The sequence below is a fragment of the Epinephelus moara genome, chromosome 11 (assembly GCF_006386435.1).
Source record: "Epinephelus moara isolate mb chromosome 11, YSFRI_EMoa_1.0, whole genome shotgun sequence".
NCBI lineage: Eukaryota > Metazoa > Chordata > Actinopteri > Perciformes > Serranidae > Epinephelus > Epinephelus moara.
This window is the reverse complement of record NC_065516.1, coordinates 1981055-1995953: the sequence shown is the minus strand read 5'-3', so window position 1 is coordinate 1995953 and position 14899 is coordinate 1981055. Positions and strand designations below refer to the sequence as shown.

The following is a 14899-nucleotide window of genomic DNA, read 5'->3' as shown; positions in this document are numbered from 1 at the left end:
GGTTTCACGTCAGCTTTTAAAATTCAGAGTTGAGCAACAGAGCAGAAAAACACAATAGAATAGAGGAAGATGATAATATTTTTTATTTTAATAGCACTTTTGATGCACAGAAGCATCCCAAAGTGCCTCACCATACACATTAAAAAGAGGAAATGAAGTTAAAGATAAAACTAGACCACAGAAAAACACTAACAGTAAATAAAATGTGTCACCAAAGACGACTTTCTGTGTTTATCTAGTCTGGCGAATTGAATACCTGATGAATAAGAAACACTTTGATGGATGAATCTTATCAAAATTCAGTATTCCCATTAAAAAAAACTACTCCTTATTAATTTGCAGATGATTTGCAATTTGTATCATTTGTGGTATATATTGTCATATCATCCTTACTTATATAAAACATTAAAACAGAACAATAAAATAAGTTTTAACAAACATGTTTAATGCTGATCGTTAGAAGAGTTATCTGGCAGTATTCTATATTTTTCTTATTGTTTTACAAAACCAACAGTGAATGTCTCTACTAACAAGTACTGTGTGTGTATCTACAGCCTAATTTCTTTTTTCTACAAAAACATTTACTGTACTCTTGAATGCTCAAGTGAAAAAACACGTCTGAGATTCTTGGTGGGGAGACAGGGCTTTAAACAGATGACATTAAGATAAGATATCAAAGTGCTTGAATTACAATTAATATATTAAAGTGCTGGCCTTGAACTTTGTATCTTGTAACAAAAAAACCTTCATGTCTCTTTTTGTCTTTTAGTTTAGAATATCACAGTGATAAACTTCAATGCTGCAGATTAGAAGAACATAATGTAAAGTCACAGCTTTAGAATAAATAACCCACTGAGCACTGACCATTATGTGACGCGCTTGTCTTGAGTCAAGCGGCCGTAAAACAGTGGATGTGTCATTTCCTAAAAATTCTTCACAATAAAAGTCAAAAGCTGTTTTGTAATTTAATAGCTTTTATTGTGAAGCAGCTAATACAGGAAATATTTGGTTTTCATCAGCAGTAACTTAACATGACTCATGCTGAAAGTGAACATGAAACAGTAAAATAAAGCAGATATCTAGAGTAAAAACAGAGACGCAGCAGAGAAACTAAACTCCACACCACAGAGATTCAGTTAGAAGCTACGAACGCACTGAGAGCTGAACACACACAGGGACTTTAGAAATGCCTCTCTCTTGTCTCCTGCACAGACAGAGGTGAGTTGAGTCTTGCAACACACACTTGTTTCAGGGGGGGAAGGGGGGATCTTCGGGGTTTGTTGCAGTCGGTGAGATGTCACTGCTACTTGCTTGAAGGTGGCCGGGTGCCCTTTTGGACCTACTATAAAGAAGGTTCATCTCTAGCGTGACATAGTGCAAATCGGCATGTCAAAACTGACAAAGGAAATGCAGACATTGCGGCATGGTTTGATTTGGCGCAGCCAAAAGCGATAATAGAAAAGGCCTACAAGAACATGTGAATGCAGCATGACAGGAATGCATAGTGAAACAGGAGCAAGTGAATCGCCATCATTTAGAAATCAGATCACATCGATGTATGAATCGAGATTAGGATTTTTTGTAATTAATTTTGCAGCCCTAGTTTTTGCTTTGTCTCCCTCTCCCAGCTCCATCTGATAGGCTTTTTACTAACCAGTGAGCATGATTGCTCTTTTTGTACATTTTTGTACAGCGATGGTCACAGACTCACTCCACCTCCCTACTCTCGTATTTTAAGTGTAATTCAGTTGCCAAAAAAGAGACTAAAAGCACAATAAACAAAATTAGAGGTGAATGTGACTGACAACATTTTCTTTTCATAAATCTTGGCCTGCCCTCAAGGCACCCACTTTGGGAGCCACTGCAGTAGAGCATGCAGTGTGGATTAATCCCCCCCTGAAAATAGTCCCCAACAGTCAGTATTTCCTCCTGTTTGTCTGATAAAGACTACAGTGAGCAGCTGTTTGAGGAAATTACTATTGAAAGATTTACATCATCAGTAGGACCCAGTGGGCTCGCAGCTGAGAGACACGGACAGGAAGTCAGAGTTTAGGGATGGACTAATACTTTGTTGATTTTGGTCTTTTTATGGGATTCATTTTAAGAAAAATACAAACCCACACCACCTAACTTGAGTCCATGTCTTAAAGCTGAACAATAAAATGCAAAGAACAGAGAGAGTGTTTTTTTCTTTTTTGCTTTCACAATGATTTTAAATTAGACCCAGTTGTGGAGGAAGACATTAAGATATTATTCAGTGTAGAGGTGTTTTGAGTCACTCACACACAAACATGCATATTCATACTCAGTGCATGAATATGATTAGACACTGTGCTTTAATCCCTGCTTCCTCTTTATATTTCCTCCCCTGTTTGCTCTCTCCTTTTCTTCCTGCAGTTGATTCTTACGTCTGCTATGCGACCTGCCCTGTCCTCCTCCTCTTCCTCCTCCTCTTCCTCCTCTCCTCCTTCCTCTAACCCTGCCTCCGCTCAGGTGAGCAGCCGAGCAGCCGAGCAAATCCCACCTTTTGTGTATGCATGTTGACTGATGATTCGCTTAGCCTCATTGCTGTTAGTTACTGTTGCGTGACTGTCAAGTTTTCTATTCTGGCACAGCACATGTGCAGTTCACAGTGATAACTGTTTAACTTTAATTAAAATTCTTAGTGATTTTTGAAACAATGGGTGTTTGATTACAGACAGAAGTAGAAAAAAGCAGCTTCTCATTTCTAGTCAGTGACTGGATTTGCCACTGTTGCCAACTTTATCTTTAGTAATTTAATTTAATAAAAACTGTCCTTTTTGCTTGAAAAAGTCAGCTTGAGAAATACGCTTATTTAATTTGTGAAGGAGCATTGGATAAGAAGACTCATATCTGTCCTTTAAATATGGCTACAACCAGTAGCAGGTTGGTGTAGCTTAGCACAAAGACTGGAAACAAAGGGAAACAGCCAGCCTGGCTCTATCAATTTAAAACAAAATCTGCCTATAACAATAATAATAATAATAATGTTGATGATACATCACAGTTATATATACATATAGTGCTTTCCAGAGTCCTCAAAGATGCTTTACATAGAGTAGGATTAAAAAACAGTGAATTCTTTAATGAAGACAATAAAATAAAAGGCTACAATTGAGTAGAGAGATATGGAGGAGCTAGACTGTGAACTGCGAGAGGTCCTGAAGGACTGGGGTGATGTGGTCACGTGAGTGGGTTCTGGTAAGTAGGCGGGCAGCAGAGTTCTGTACATACTGAAGTTTATTGAGGACAGTGTTTGTGGTGCCGTAGAGGATGCTGTTGCAGTAGTCAAGCCTGGATGTTACAAGTGAATGGATGAGTGTTTCAGCAGCAGAGGGTAACAGAGAGGGTTAGAGGCAGGCAATGTTTTGGAGGTGAAAGAAGGCTGTTTTGGTGATGTGGTTGATGTGAGGCAGGAAGGAGAGGGTGGGGTCAAAGACAACTCAGAGGTTGCGGACTTGGGAGGAGGGGGTGATAATGGAGCCATCAGTGTTGAGTGTGAATTCGTGGGTTGGGCGGGTAAGGGAGTCTGGGCCAAGATTTCTGACCTATTGCAGTTAAATTTCAGAAAATTTCTTTGCATCCATGTTTTAATGTCAGTTAGGCAGGTGGTGAGGGTGGAGTGAGCAGTGATGGTCTTGGAAGAGAGGTAGAATTGTGTATAATTTGTGTAACAGTAAAACTGGCGGCTGTGGAGGTGGAGGACCAGTCCAGGGGGTAGCATGCAAAAGATGACGAAAAGGGGACCAAGCACCAAACCTTGGGGGACGCCATGGGTGACAGGAACTATGGATGAACTGATAGAGATGAATTGATGTCTGTCAGAGAGGTTGGACTGGAACCAGGAGAGGGCAGTGCCAGTAATGCCAGTAGTGAATTTGTGGCGTGTGATTAGTGTGGAATGGTCAATGGAGACGAAAGCAGCACTGAGGTCGAGAAAGATGAGGATGGTGATGAAATCAGGGTGCCTACATCTGAACTGTAACTTCCTAAAATCTGTGCTGACTTCCAGTCTTGAAATAGTTCGGTGCATGAATGGTAAATGGACTTGCATTTGTATAGCCCAGGCATGTCCAAAGTCCAGCCTGGTGGCCAATTTGAAACTTTCCAAATATGTACTCTATCTGGTCCGCTCAGGTAATCAAGCAATGTCAGTTTGCATTTTGTTTTTGGTCCCCTCACAATGGCAGGACTATCGTACAGTTTGTAGATATGTATCAAAAAGGAGCTACGAAGGCGGAACTAATGTTTTTCCGTAAACAAACAGTAAATAAGCAAACAAACAGTTACCTAACAGCAGACATGGCCACAGCAAAGAAAGTGTAAAGTACACGACGAGGGCCGCTGTTTTTTTAAGAGTGGTGGAATGTTGAATACTTTTATACTCTTCTTCTTCTTAGTGTTCAAGCCACTCCACCTTCTGAGCAACAGCCACCCCAAAAATGACCCTCAATAAAATGGCAAATTGTCCTTTTCACTATTTGTTTTTTGTACAGATTATACAATTGAAATATACCATGTTGATTAAGGGAGCCATTCTAGCTGTTTCCTCCTGTTTGCAGTCTTTGTGCTAACGTATGTAAACTTTGTTTTCACTGGCTCCCTGTTGCGTATAAGATCCAGATCAAAATTCTCATTCTTACTAACAGAGCATTACACAGTCAGGCTCCTGCTCACGTAACTGAACTACACCCATATTCTCTGGCTCACTGTCTTTGATCAAATGCGCTAAATTTGCCGTCTGTCCTTCGCACCCGCTTTAAGACCTGGAATGATTGAGCTTTTGAGGCCATAGCACTCAAACTCTTGAATGCTCTGCCTGCACCTTTACAGTCCTCTGACTTTGTTGATTCTTTAACAGCCAGCTAAAGACACACCTGCATAGACAGGAGTTTGGGTAACTTGTATGCACTAGCTCTGTATATTCTTCATGTGATTTTTCAGCACGTATTGTGCAAATAGTTTTGAGCTTTTAACTGCATGGCTCGGGTAGTCACTTTATGTTTATGTTCTCTTTCTTGTATGTTGTATATTGCCCTTGTAAAGCACTTTGTAATCTGTGTCTGTGAAAAGGACTATACATATATATAAATTTTACTTTACTTACTGACTTTACTTAAACTTTCACCTTTCAAACATTCAGGCCAAATACACTATCTTGCAGTGTTAAGGAAAGGGAAAAATAATTAGTTTATCTGCCCCTTGATTTGAATCCATTCCAAAGTTTAGCAGCCCTGACCCACCAAGCTGACAGTTGGTCGTACAGTTGGTCAGTGTCAGGCCATCGATGAGCATCTGTCATCCTAGTTTTTGTGGTGTGCCCTCGTCAGCCTTTGTAGTTCTTTTTTTTATTTGTTTTTGGGTTGTTGTTTTTTTGACAATTCAGCATGTTGAAAAGGTGTTGGAGACGGCGGAGCCTGTATCGTTTTTTTTAGCCACTTAGCTCTTTAGCAGAAACAGTCCATAACTTTTAGTGTAATTGTTTGTTAGCCTGCTATAAAAATGTTTTGTTCTTTTAATATTGAGTTGTGTTGCTAATGTGCTAACTGGCTAACTAGCGTCTTGAATTCGTTCCTGTTGGTTTTCCGTTTTCCCTTTTTGAATGACACTGCCGCCGGTGTGGAGAATTAATTCCTCTCATGCAGTTACGGAATGTACGTGGTAGTTGGCCATTGGCTGTACCTTTTGCTGTCTTAAAGTGCAACTTTTTGATGGACTCACAGGCGTCATGAGGCGACACAACACTCTTCACTTCACTTCACTTCACTTCACTTCACTTCACACTTCACCATCAATAGTTCTTTGATGTCGGTTTGGTGTGTCTGGGCTGTAATGGGTTCTCCCTTGGCATATTCTACACTCTTCTACCTCCAAATTTCATGAAAATCAGACCTGTAGTTTTCCCGTAATCCTGCTGACAAATAGACAAACAAACTAAACCGAAAACATGACTTCCTTGGCAAAAGAAATAAAGAGAAAACTCTCTATATACTCTGATATCACCCAGGACCCCTTTATACAAACTGAGGTCGTTAGATAATGATATGCTAACGCTTGGCCTTAGAAGTAACACTGGGTTTGTATTGTTAGCGGGACATGTTCCTGATTGAAGCTTCCATCAGAGCAGATAAATACACTAAACACACTGGTAAATCCAGTCCGTATACTTTTGCTCTTGTATTTTTGGTTTTGGAAATGCTTAAAACATGACTCTCCAGACTTGTTAGAAATGGTCCTCTGTCACCACAGCTCCATGGAAGCCAAAGCTTGACAAACCTGTCGTGCCTAGTTACAGTTGCTAACCTATGATTGGACAGTTGGTGTTTGAGGGAGAGGTTTAGTCAAGTCAAATCAAGTTTATTTATACAGCACATTTCACATCTACACACATACACTCATGCTTCAAAATAAAAAGTAGGCATAGATCTTGCATGACAAAAACATGAGATTAGAAGATATTACAATGAAAAGGAAATAAGATAAGAAGGTATTATTATTTGAAAAAAGGAAATGATAATAATGCTGACCAGTTAACCACACTTTAATCCTAGTAAAAGCTTGCAAAAAAGATGTTTGTAGTTTGCTTTTAAAAGAAGACACTGTTGTAACAGACCTTAGTTCATGTGGTAGAGAATTCGAGAGAACTGGAACATAATGACTGAAAGCATCATGAGCTGATTCAGAATTAATTTTATGTATATTAAAGGAATCTGTCTGTTTACACCTTACATCAAAGCAGAAAAGTCTAAAAAGTCAAATACGATTTGTTTGAGACCATACTGATTTTGCTTTTCTTTCTCCTCTCCAGCTCCAGAGTCTCACCCTGAGGCCTCCTCCCCCTGGGGCCCTCACCATCCCCCCCTCCCTCCGCCTCAAGCCCCCCTCCTCAGCTCCGCCTCCCCTCTCTCGCCCTCACGCCCCACTCTTTCCCCCTCTCAGGCCGCGTCCGCAGCCGACCACCACGGCAACGGAGAGTACGAACACGCCCAGCCGCCACCTCTCCGTCCCACCTCCAAGTAGGTCCCAGGAGGATGACTGACTGGGTGTGATAAAGATCTCAGGAAGAACCTGTTTGATTTAGGCTTGATATCATTCAGCATGAGTAAACTGCTGAAATCTAAAGCAGGAGCTGGGAATGTTGTAGTTTTGGTTTCAGGAGTTGGGGACACAAAAAATTGAGGTATGAATAAAAACCTGCCTTTATATCAATCTGGCAATCAACACATTAGGATTAAATTGGTTATTGAGCTTTCCGCAATAATTCAGCAGTCCCTCCAGAGATGCGATTACCTGGTCAGTTTCTTAAACCTGTAGGCCAGTGGTTCCCAACATGGGGGTCACAAGGTCAATCTACAATTGTTGCAAGAGAATAAAAAACTAATTAACAAAATAAGAAAGGCAGAAAAATTGCCTGATATCAAACAGAATTTTCAACTTGTTACACTCCGTCTCCATCTTCAATCTGACATTGTATCAGCGCAACTGATTTCGGTGGGGGGGGGGGTTCCAATCACTAGAGATCAATGTTTCCATTTTAATCTAATGTCATTTAAGTTTACGCTGGCTACGTTTACATGCACACAAATATTCCACCATTATTCCTAATATGACAACATACGGAATGTGACAAGGTGATGTAAACACCATATTCCATTTAGATATTCAGAATTAAGCTTTTTTTCCCAATTAATTTTTTCCCGCAGTTTGCGACTCACAGCCTTCTGCCAGTTTATAGCTGGCTCTGTGTGTCATACACAAACCAACTCACAGACAGTTTTTAAGACTGTGGAGTAGAGATACATACCCAAAAGAAAAGCCCACATTTTGGTTGGAAAGAGAAACACGCCTACTTTTAAAGATTATGAAAGACTTGGATATCAACAGGTTTTTGGAAACGTGCAGATGTTGCAATGCCGACATTTTCAAGAAGGCGGTTAAAGGAATGAAAGAGAGAGGCTTCGGGATAAGGGCAAAGAACAGAATCTTTTGTGCATGTAAGCATCAGTGATGTGAGCCATGCTAACATGCCTGTTTTGCCGGGGTTTAAAGAACAGACCAAACTACGATGTCAGATGACATCTCGGTTTAGAGCAGCCTCGATAGCAGCATCTGTTTTGTCTATGGCGCTCACCATTTTTGTTATTACTCCTCACTGGTTCTGGTGCACTGCTTAACAACAGCTTGAATGGCCTTAGTCCTGCCCATGGTGCTGATTGGCTACTTTTTAGTCCCCCGCAGTGTTCATTGGTTGTTTTTTATTTTAACTGAGGAACTGCTGTTTCGTGTTGCAATGTCAGACAAATCAGTCATCTCGGTGATGTGAACGGATTCAAAGGTATGGTCCGAGGCAAGCAGAAAATTTTATTTCTGCTTAATAAAATTGCTTATTTTTCTTTTCTTTTCTTTTTTTTTTTTTTACCTTATTGTTGCTTTATTTTTTGTAAAATATCTGGACAATTTTCCCTCTTCAGGCAACTAGAAATGATCAAAATAAAACAATCCTAGAAGGGGAAATCACTTTTTAGTTGAAGTGGTCATAACCTGTTGATATATGTAACAAGTGATGATGAGTCACAAGGACATGTTGCTGTGTTTTAAAGTTTAGACAAGCCCAAATGGTTGGAAACTTCTGCCCTGGATCACTTGGACAGTTCAATAATATTCACTTTAAAATGAGAGAAAACTTTTGTTATATATTTTAAAATAGTTACTTTAACATTAGTTGAGGTCCCACTTTCTGGCTCTGACAGGTCAGGCCTGGGAATTAACAGACACCCACACTAAACAAACATGGGGGTAATTATTCAGGTTTCTGTGTTACAAGTTGCTCCTGTTTTATTTCCACGCTTCCCTAGTTGTTTGAACAAAGAGTAAAACCAACCTTCTGGGAAACAAACATGAAGCAACAGGCATGAAATAACATTTAAAGACGTACTGCCAACACCCTGAATCAGAGTTTCTCCCCAGGTGTTTCAGTGCTGGTCTCAGAGCAGATTACTGCACAGCAGCTGGGGTTTAATCTCTTTGTCTTTTCAAACAGAGGAGCACCATTCAAATCCACAGAAGTTTAGTTTAAACTTCAGTCTGGAGCTTAAAAAATGAATCTATTAACTAAAGTGACAGAACATTAATCTGCAGTTAATCAGGTCTTAGATGTGTCAGCAGTGGTGGAAAAAATATTCAGGTCTTTTACTTAAAGGGTATTTTTCAACCTCTGCCCTTATTTTATCCTTGTTTGTGTCTTAGTGACTAATGGTAACAGTTTTTTTTTAAACTGGTCTAGTGTTGAGGGAGAGCGCTGCAGCTGCAGCAGCTAAACAGACTGCAATCTAACCAATCAGGGCAGTTGTGCGCCATCAATTTACGTGAACTTAAAGTGCTTGTTTTTGCCACTGACAGGCTCAGATTGTTATTAAAATTGACAACATTATGGAAAGGATCCCTGTGAGATAGGAAACATTTTCCATACTTTTGACTGGTCTGTTTATTAAAATGTGCAAACCAGTCTTTCTCAAGGAGCAGTTTTGTTTTGAGATCTAACAAGAGGAGACTTGTTCCAGAAAAACAACGGTGAAAACGTTAGTTAGAGTTGGAGAGAGGAGTGCCAGGAAGAGTTTTTTGTGTTGGAGTGCAGAAAGCTTAGCTTATAGACAAAACAGAACAGACCAGATCAGTGAAAGGTAAAGAAAAAATGTTATATTTCACTGTAGGGATTAGACACTTAGATTAACAGTCTGAGCCTGTCAGTGGCAAAAACAAACAGAAATGAATGTAAATCAATGATGCATTATTGTCAGTAGGGATTATTCTGCTACTGGCTGCAGCGTCCCTCTCAACGGTGGAACGATTTAAAAAATTGTTGCCTGTATTAGTCTTTTAAACACAATAACATGGGAAAATAAGGTCAAGGTTAAAAAATGCTGTAGTTTCCTTTAAAGGTTATGTTTGTAAGACTTAGTGGCCTTAGTGGTTTCTAGTGGTGAGGATTGTAGATTGCAACCAGCTGAAACTTCTCCTGGTTAGAATTCCTTAAAAGTTCAGGAGGTTTTTAGTGGGAACTGAATTATCCGCAGAGGTCTTTTCCTCTCCAAAAGACCTGGTGATTTCACTGAATATAACAGTCTGATGTGCAGAGGGGCTGCCAACTATGGTGGCCGATGCAAAACTGTTAATGCAAACATGTTAATGGCCCTATCTAGAGCCAGTGTTTGGTAGGTTCGTTTTGAGCTACTGTAGAGACATGGCAGTAAACATGGCGATCTCTACAGACAAGGACCTGCTCTCTTTGTAGATATAAACAGTTTATTCTAAGTTAATGAAAACACCAGTTCTTATTTTCAGGTGATTATACACTAAAGAAATCCTACCTATTATATTCCATTTCTACCAATGTATCCCTCTAAATAAAGTAAATGTCCTGCTTTCTAAACTTAACTTAAGTAAAAGTAGTTAACTTATGCCTGCAGAATGTACTTAAAGTTTAAAAGTAAAAATACTCTATACATGCAAAAAGGGACTCTGACTCTGTTTATTGTTATCACTTCAAGCAGCATTTAGATATTGTAGCTGACTGAAGTGGAGCTAATTTGACTCATTTTATATACTGTCACAAAGGCTGATTTACTATGTAACAATCTCTATGTATTGTTTTTAAATCCTGATCTATGAAGTTACTCCTAACAGCTGTCAGATAAATGTAGTGCAGTAAAAAATACAATATCTACCTCTGGACTATACTGGAGTCAAAGTATAAAGTGACATAAAAGTAAAATACTCAAGTAAAGTACAAGAATCTTAGAATTGTAATGAAGTAGAGTATTTGAGTAAATCTACTTAGTTACTTTACATTACTGTGTGTCTGTGTGTCAGTGCGTCTTCACTTTTTAATTTGTCCTCCTCTCTTTCCTCCGTGCAGCTCTTTACTCTCCAGTTCGAGCCGTCCCTCTGAGACCCAGACTTCATTCTCCAAACGGTCACAGAGTGACGTCACCACGTCAATCCTCAACCCTCCAACCAATCGCTGCTGCCCCCACCTGTCAGGCCTCCCCTGTCAGCAGGCCGCTGGCCGGACCGAAGAGCTGTCCGTTAACTCAAGCTATGCTTGGGCCCTCGAGCCAATCCCTGCACAGCTCGTTACCTGTGACCAACCCCGTGTCTGCCTCCTCCCATTTCGAGCGCTCGCCGTCTGCAGCAAGGCAGCTACAAATCATTGCCCTCTCCTCGGGCCGCCAGACGCAACCTTGCACGTACACCCACACTGTGCAGTCAGCACCTCCTGTTGTAGAGTCGCCTGAGCTGTCCGGCCAATCAAAGAGGACGTTGAGCAATGAAGACGTGCTTCCTCTTCCTCTAAACCCCTCGTTGCCAAAAAACACCTCTCCCCTGCCCTCGCCTCCATCTCTCCTGAGTCCAGCATCCCCTTCGAGTCAGGCCGGTCCTCAAACACAAACTCTGATGCAGAAAGGAGAGGGGAAGGAAAGCGAAGAGCAGCGGGAGAGAGGACGAGGGGTGAGACAAGGAGTCAGAGAGGAGGGGAGCGCTGGTAAAGAGCTGAGGGTGGAGAGAGATGACCAAAGAGAGAAGGTGAAGGAGGAGAAACAGAGACTTCTACCTGAAAAAGAAGAAACCCTCATCAGTGAGAAGGAACAGGAAGTGAAAACAGACAGAGAAGAACAAATGGAGGTGACAGAGGAAGGCCAGACGGCAGAAAGAGGCGAGGACAAAAAGATGGAGGTGGAAGAGGAAGGAGAGACCACCATGGACCAGTCTGAGAACCTGACCAGTCAGATTCTCCACCAGTACCAGAACACAGATCCTGTCCCGATACCTGATGCTGTTAAAGACTCCAGCGTGGAACCCAAACCCGTCCTGGGTCTCATTCCAGCCTCAGTAACAGTCCCAGTCCCAGTCCCAGTCCCAGTCCCAGTCCCAGCTCCAGTTCCAGAGGTCTCTGTCCAAAGTCAGAGGCTAGCAGAGTCTCAGCTGCAGCCTGTCAGCCAGGAGGACTTCTGTGAGAACATGTCGACGCAGTCTGACAACCAGTCAGGTATCTTCATCTGTAGAAACTTCAGAGTGCACAGTTCATACACAGAAACAAAAAACACTTCTGTATATGATCACTTACAATTTACTGTCTTCATGCCTCCTGCTGACCTGATGTTTGAACTCTCAGACATCTATTAATGTAAACTTATTATACCAAAATTGCACAGTTGTTGCAAGTTTTCAACTTGGCCCCAGTTTTTTTATAATGTTGCAGCTTCCTTGGTGCAAACATGGACAAAGCAACATGTGAGATTTTGGAAATTAACACATTTTCAAATGTTAGTAAAGTCATTGTACACAACAAAACAATCATTTACCTCTCAATTACTATCTCTTATGTGGACCAAAGGTTAAGACATCACAAGCGCAGAGGCGGAATAAGTATTCATATCTTTTACTGTAAAAAATGCTCTGTTGCAAGTACAAGTCCTGCATTCAAACTCTTACTGAAATTTAAGTACTATTGATAGTATTTAATTTATGTTTGCCAGACATGCATTAATATTAAAAGCAAGAGAAACGTCTGTCTATGTAACTAAATGCTATAATATACATATATAATTCAGTATTCATCCACAGTGACAATTTAGTAATTCGAAGCCAAAATACAGTTAGAAAAAGATTAAGATATTTTTTGGGCATTTTTGCCTTTAATTGATAGGAAAGCCAAGCGTGAAGGGGGGAGAGAGAGTGAATGACATGCAGCAAAGGGCCACGGGCTGGAGTCAAACCCGGGCCGCTGCGGCAACAGCCTTGTACATGGGGCGCCCGCTTTATCCACTAAGCCACCGACACCCCAGAAAAACTTTTTGACGAGAAGAGTAGGTCTTTTTTCAGGTTTGATGAAATTTTTTGATCAAATACCGCCTCTTTGTTTGTGATTCTGGGGTCAGAGGCCGAGGCACAGTGGCACCTTTCACAGCAATATATTACGTAACTGTGGGAGTGGGCAACAACTCAAGTCCTCAAATACCACTGCTTTGTCAGTGGATGTTTGTTTCAGACACGAACACAGAGAGGCACCCTTCACGGCAATATGATACACACCGGGCAGTTTCAGTTTGTAACGCTGCCAGCAACTAACATAGTATGAAAATTTCACGGGAAAACGGAAAAGACACAGTTCATGTAATGAGCGTATATTGACATGCTGTCCGTGAGCATCCAGAACTGACGCAGGAGGCTACCCAGTGCGTTATATTTTGACATATTTTGGCATTTGACGAGTTGGGATGAGAATGTGTTGTGTTGCCCACAGCTTCATTAAACTGCAGCCAAAAAAAAAGTCTCCAAAACATGTGTGAGTGCACAGCAGCAGCCCACTGTAGAGGAGAGTATCATTATTTTTATCAACTCCTCTTGTCTCTTCTCTGAATTAAAGTGGTGGGACAGTTAGGAGACACTCTTTAGGAAGATTTTAGTTCAATCAAATTTAAACTAAAACCAGGAGAGAGTCTCTAGCAGAGAGGAACTACCAGAGGTGGAGCGGGTCATCCACCAATCAGAAGATCAGCGATTCAATCCCCGGCTCCTCCAGTCTGCATGTTGAAGTATCCTTGAGCAAGATACTGAACCCCAAATTGCTTCCATCGGTGTGTGAGAGTGTTAAAAACTGAGTGAATGTGACTCGTAGTGTAAAAAATGCTTTGAGTGGTCGGATGTCTAGAAAGGAGCTATACAAATACAGGTCCATTTATTAAGACAGATCATTCTCTGGTTCCTAAAAACATGCACGAGCTTCAGTTTTATTAAAGCAGAAAATGTTCCTCAGGTACCTGATCCACCTGTACTTTATGAAAACAGTTATTCACCTGGGCACGTGTATTGTGCAGCAATGTAAGTGAAAGTCTGTTTGTTTAATCTTTTTTTTAAAGATATTTTTAAGGGCATTTTTAGCCTTTGTCTGATAGGACAGTCAAGCGTGAAAGGGGGAGAGAGAGAAGGAGTGACATGCAGCAAAGGGCCACAGACTGGAGTCGAACCCGGGCCGCTGCGGCAACAGCCTTGTACATGGGGCGCCTGCTCTATCCACTAAGCCACCGACACCCCTGTTTGTTTAATCTTGAATCACAAAAACAAGTCATGTTTCGTGTTGTCTTCAATTATTTCTGGGTTAATTAATGTGAAATAACTAAAAAAAAAGGAGGAAGAATGCATCACAGGTTCTAAAATGGCTTATTTTATCTGACCAACAATGCAAATATTCTTTTTTGAAATTTAAGGAAGGAATTTTGGGGGACATTTTGCTGTTATAACATAGAGACAGTAGAGAGCTGATAGGAAATGAAAGGAGAAAGAGTTCAATGACATGGTCATGGTCATTGTCTTAAACTTGTAGGCCAGTAGTTCCCAACATGGGGGTCACAAGATTAATCTGAAAGAGGTTGCAAGATAATCAACAGGATTGAAAAGCAAAATGAAAATGCTTATTTTTAGACTTTTTTTTTTTTACTTCATTATTGCTTCATTTTTTATGTATAACACCAGGACAATTATAACTCCCAGACATTATTAAAATCACAACCTGTTTACATTTGCAACCTGTAATGAGGAGTCCCAAATAAGTGTAGCTGTGTTTTATAGCCAAGACAAGCTAAAATGGTTTAAAAACATTTGCCCTGAACCCAGGGGCGAAAATCCCATTTCATAGTTGGGGGGGACAATAAACAGTAAAATTTTAGAGAATAATTCCAGGGGGGGGACAAGGAAAAAAAGTTGTAGCCTGTCTTTTATACAGCATCTTTTACTGCAATTTGACGCTTTAATCTTCTCTCTATCTCTCCAACAGGCAGAGTGAATGTCTATGCTAACTAAACTAAAACTAAAACTAAAC

General features: G+C 40.7%; 1 protein-coding gene across 3 annotated transcripts in view; it reads left to right on the top strand.

Annotated features, from left to right (window-relative positions):
* si:ch211-230g15.5 (polyhomeotic-like protein 3) overlaps positions 1-14899 on the top strand; it is a 49412-nt gene that overhangs the window by 14286 nt on the left and 20227 nt on the right. For 2 of the 3 annotated variants that reach the window (XM_050056462.1, XM_050056461.1), the window contains exons 4-5: positions 6830-7037; positions 10937-12067. In XM_050056462.1, coding sequence (XP_049912419.1) covers positions 6830-7037; positions 10937-12067 — 1339 coding nt within the window. Of the gene's footprint in view, positions 1-2397; positions 2494-6829; positions 7038-10936; positions 12068-14899 lie in introns of all 3 variants that reach the window. The other variant, XM_050056463.1, reaches the window with a different exon arrangement.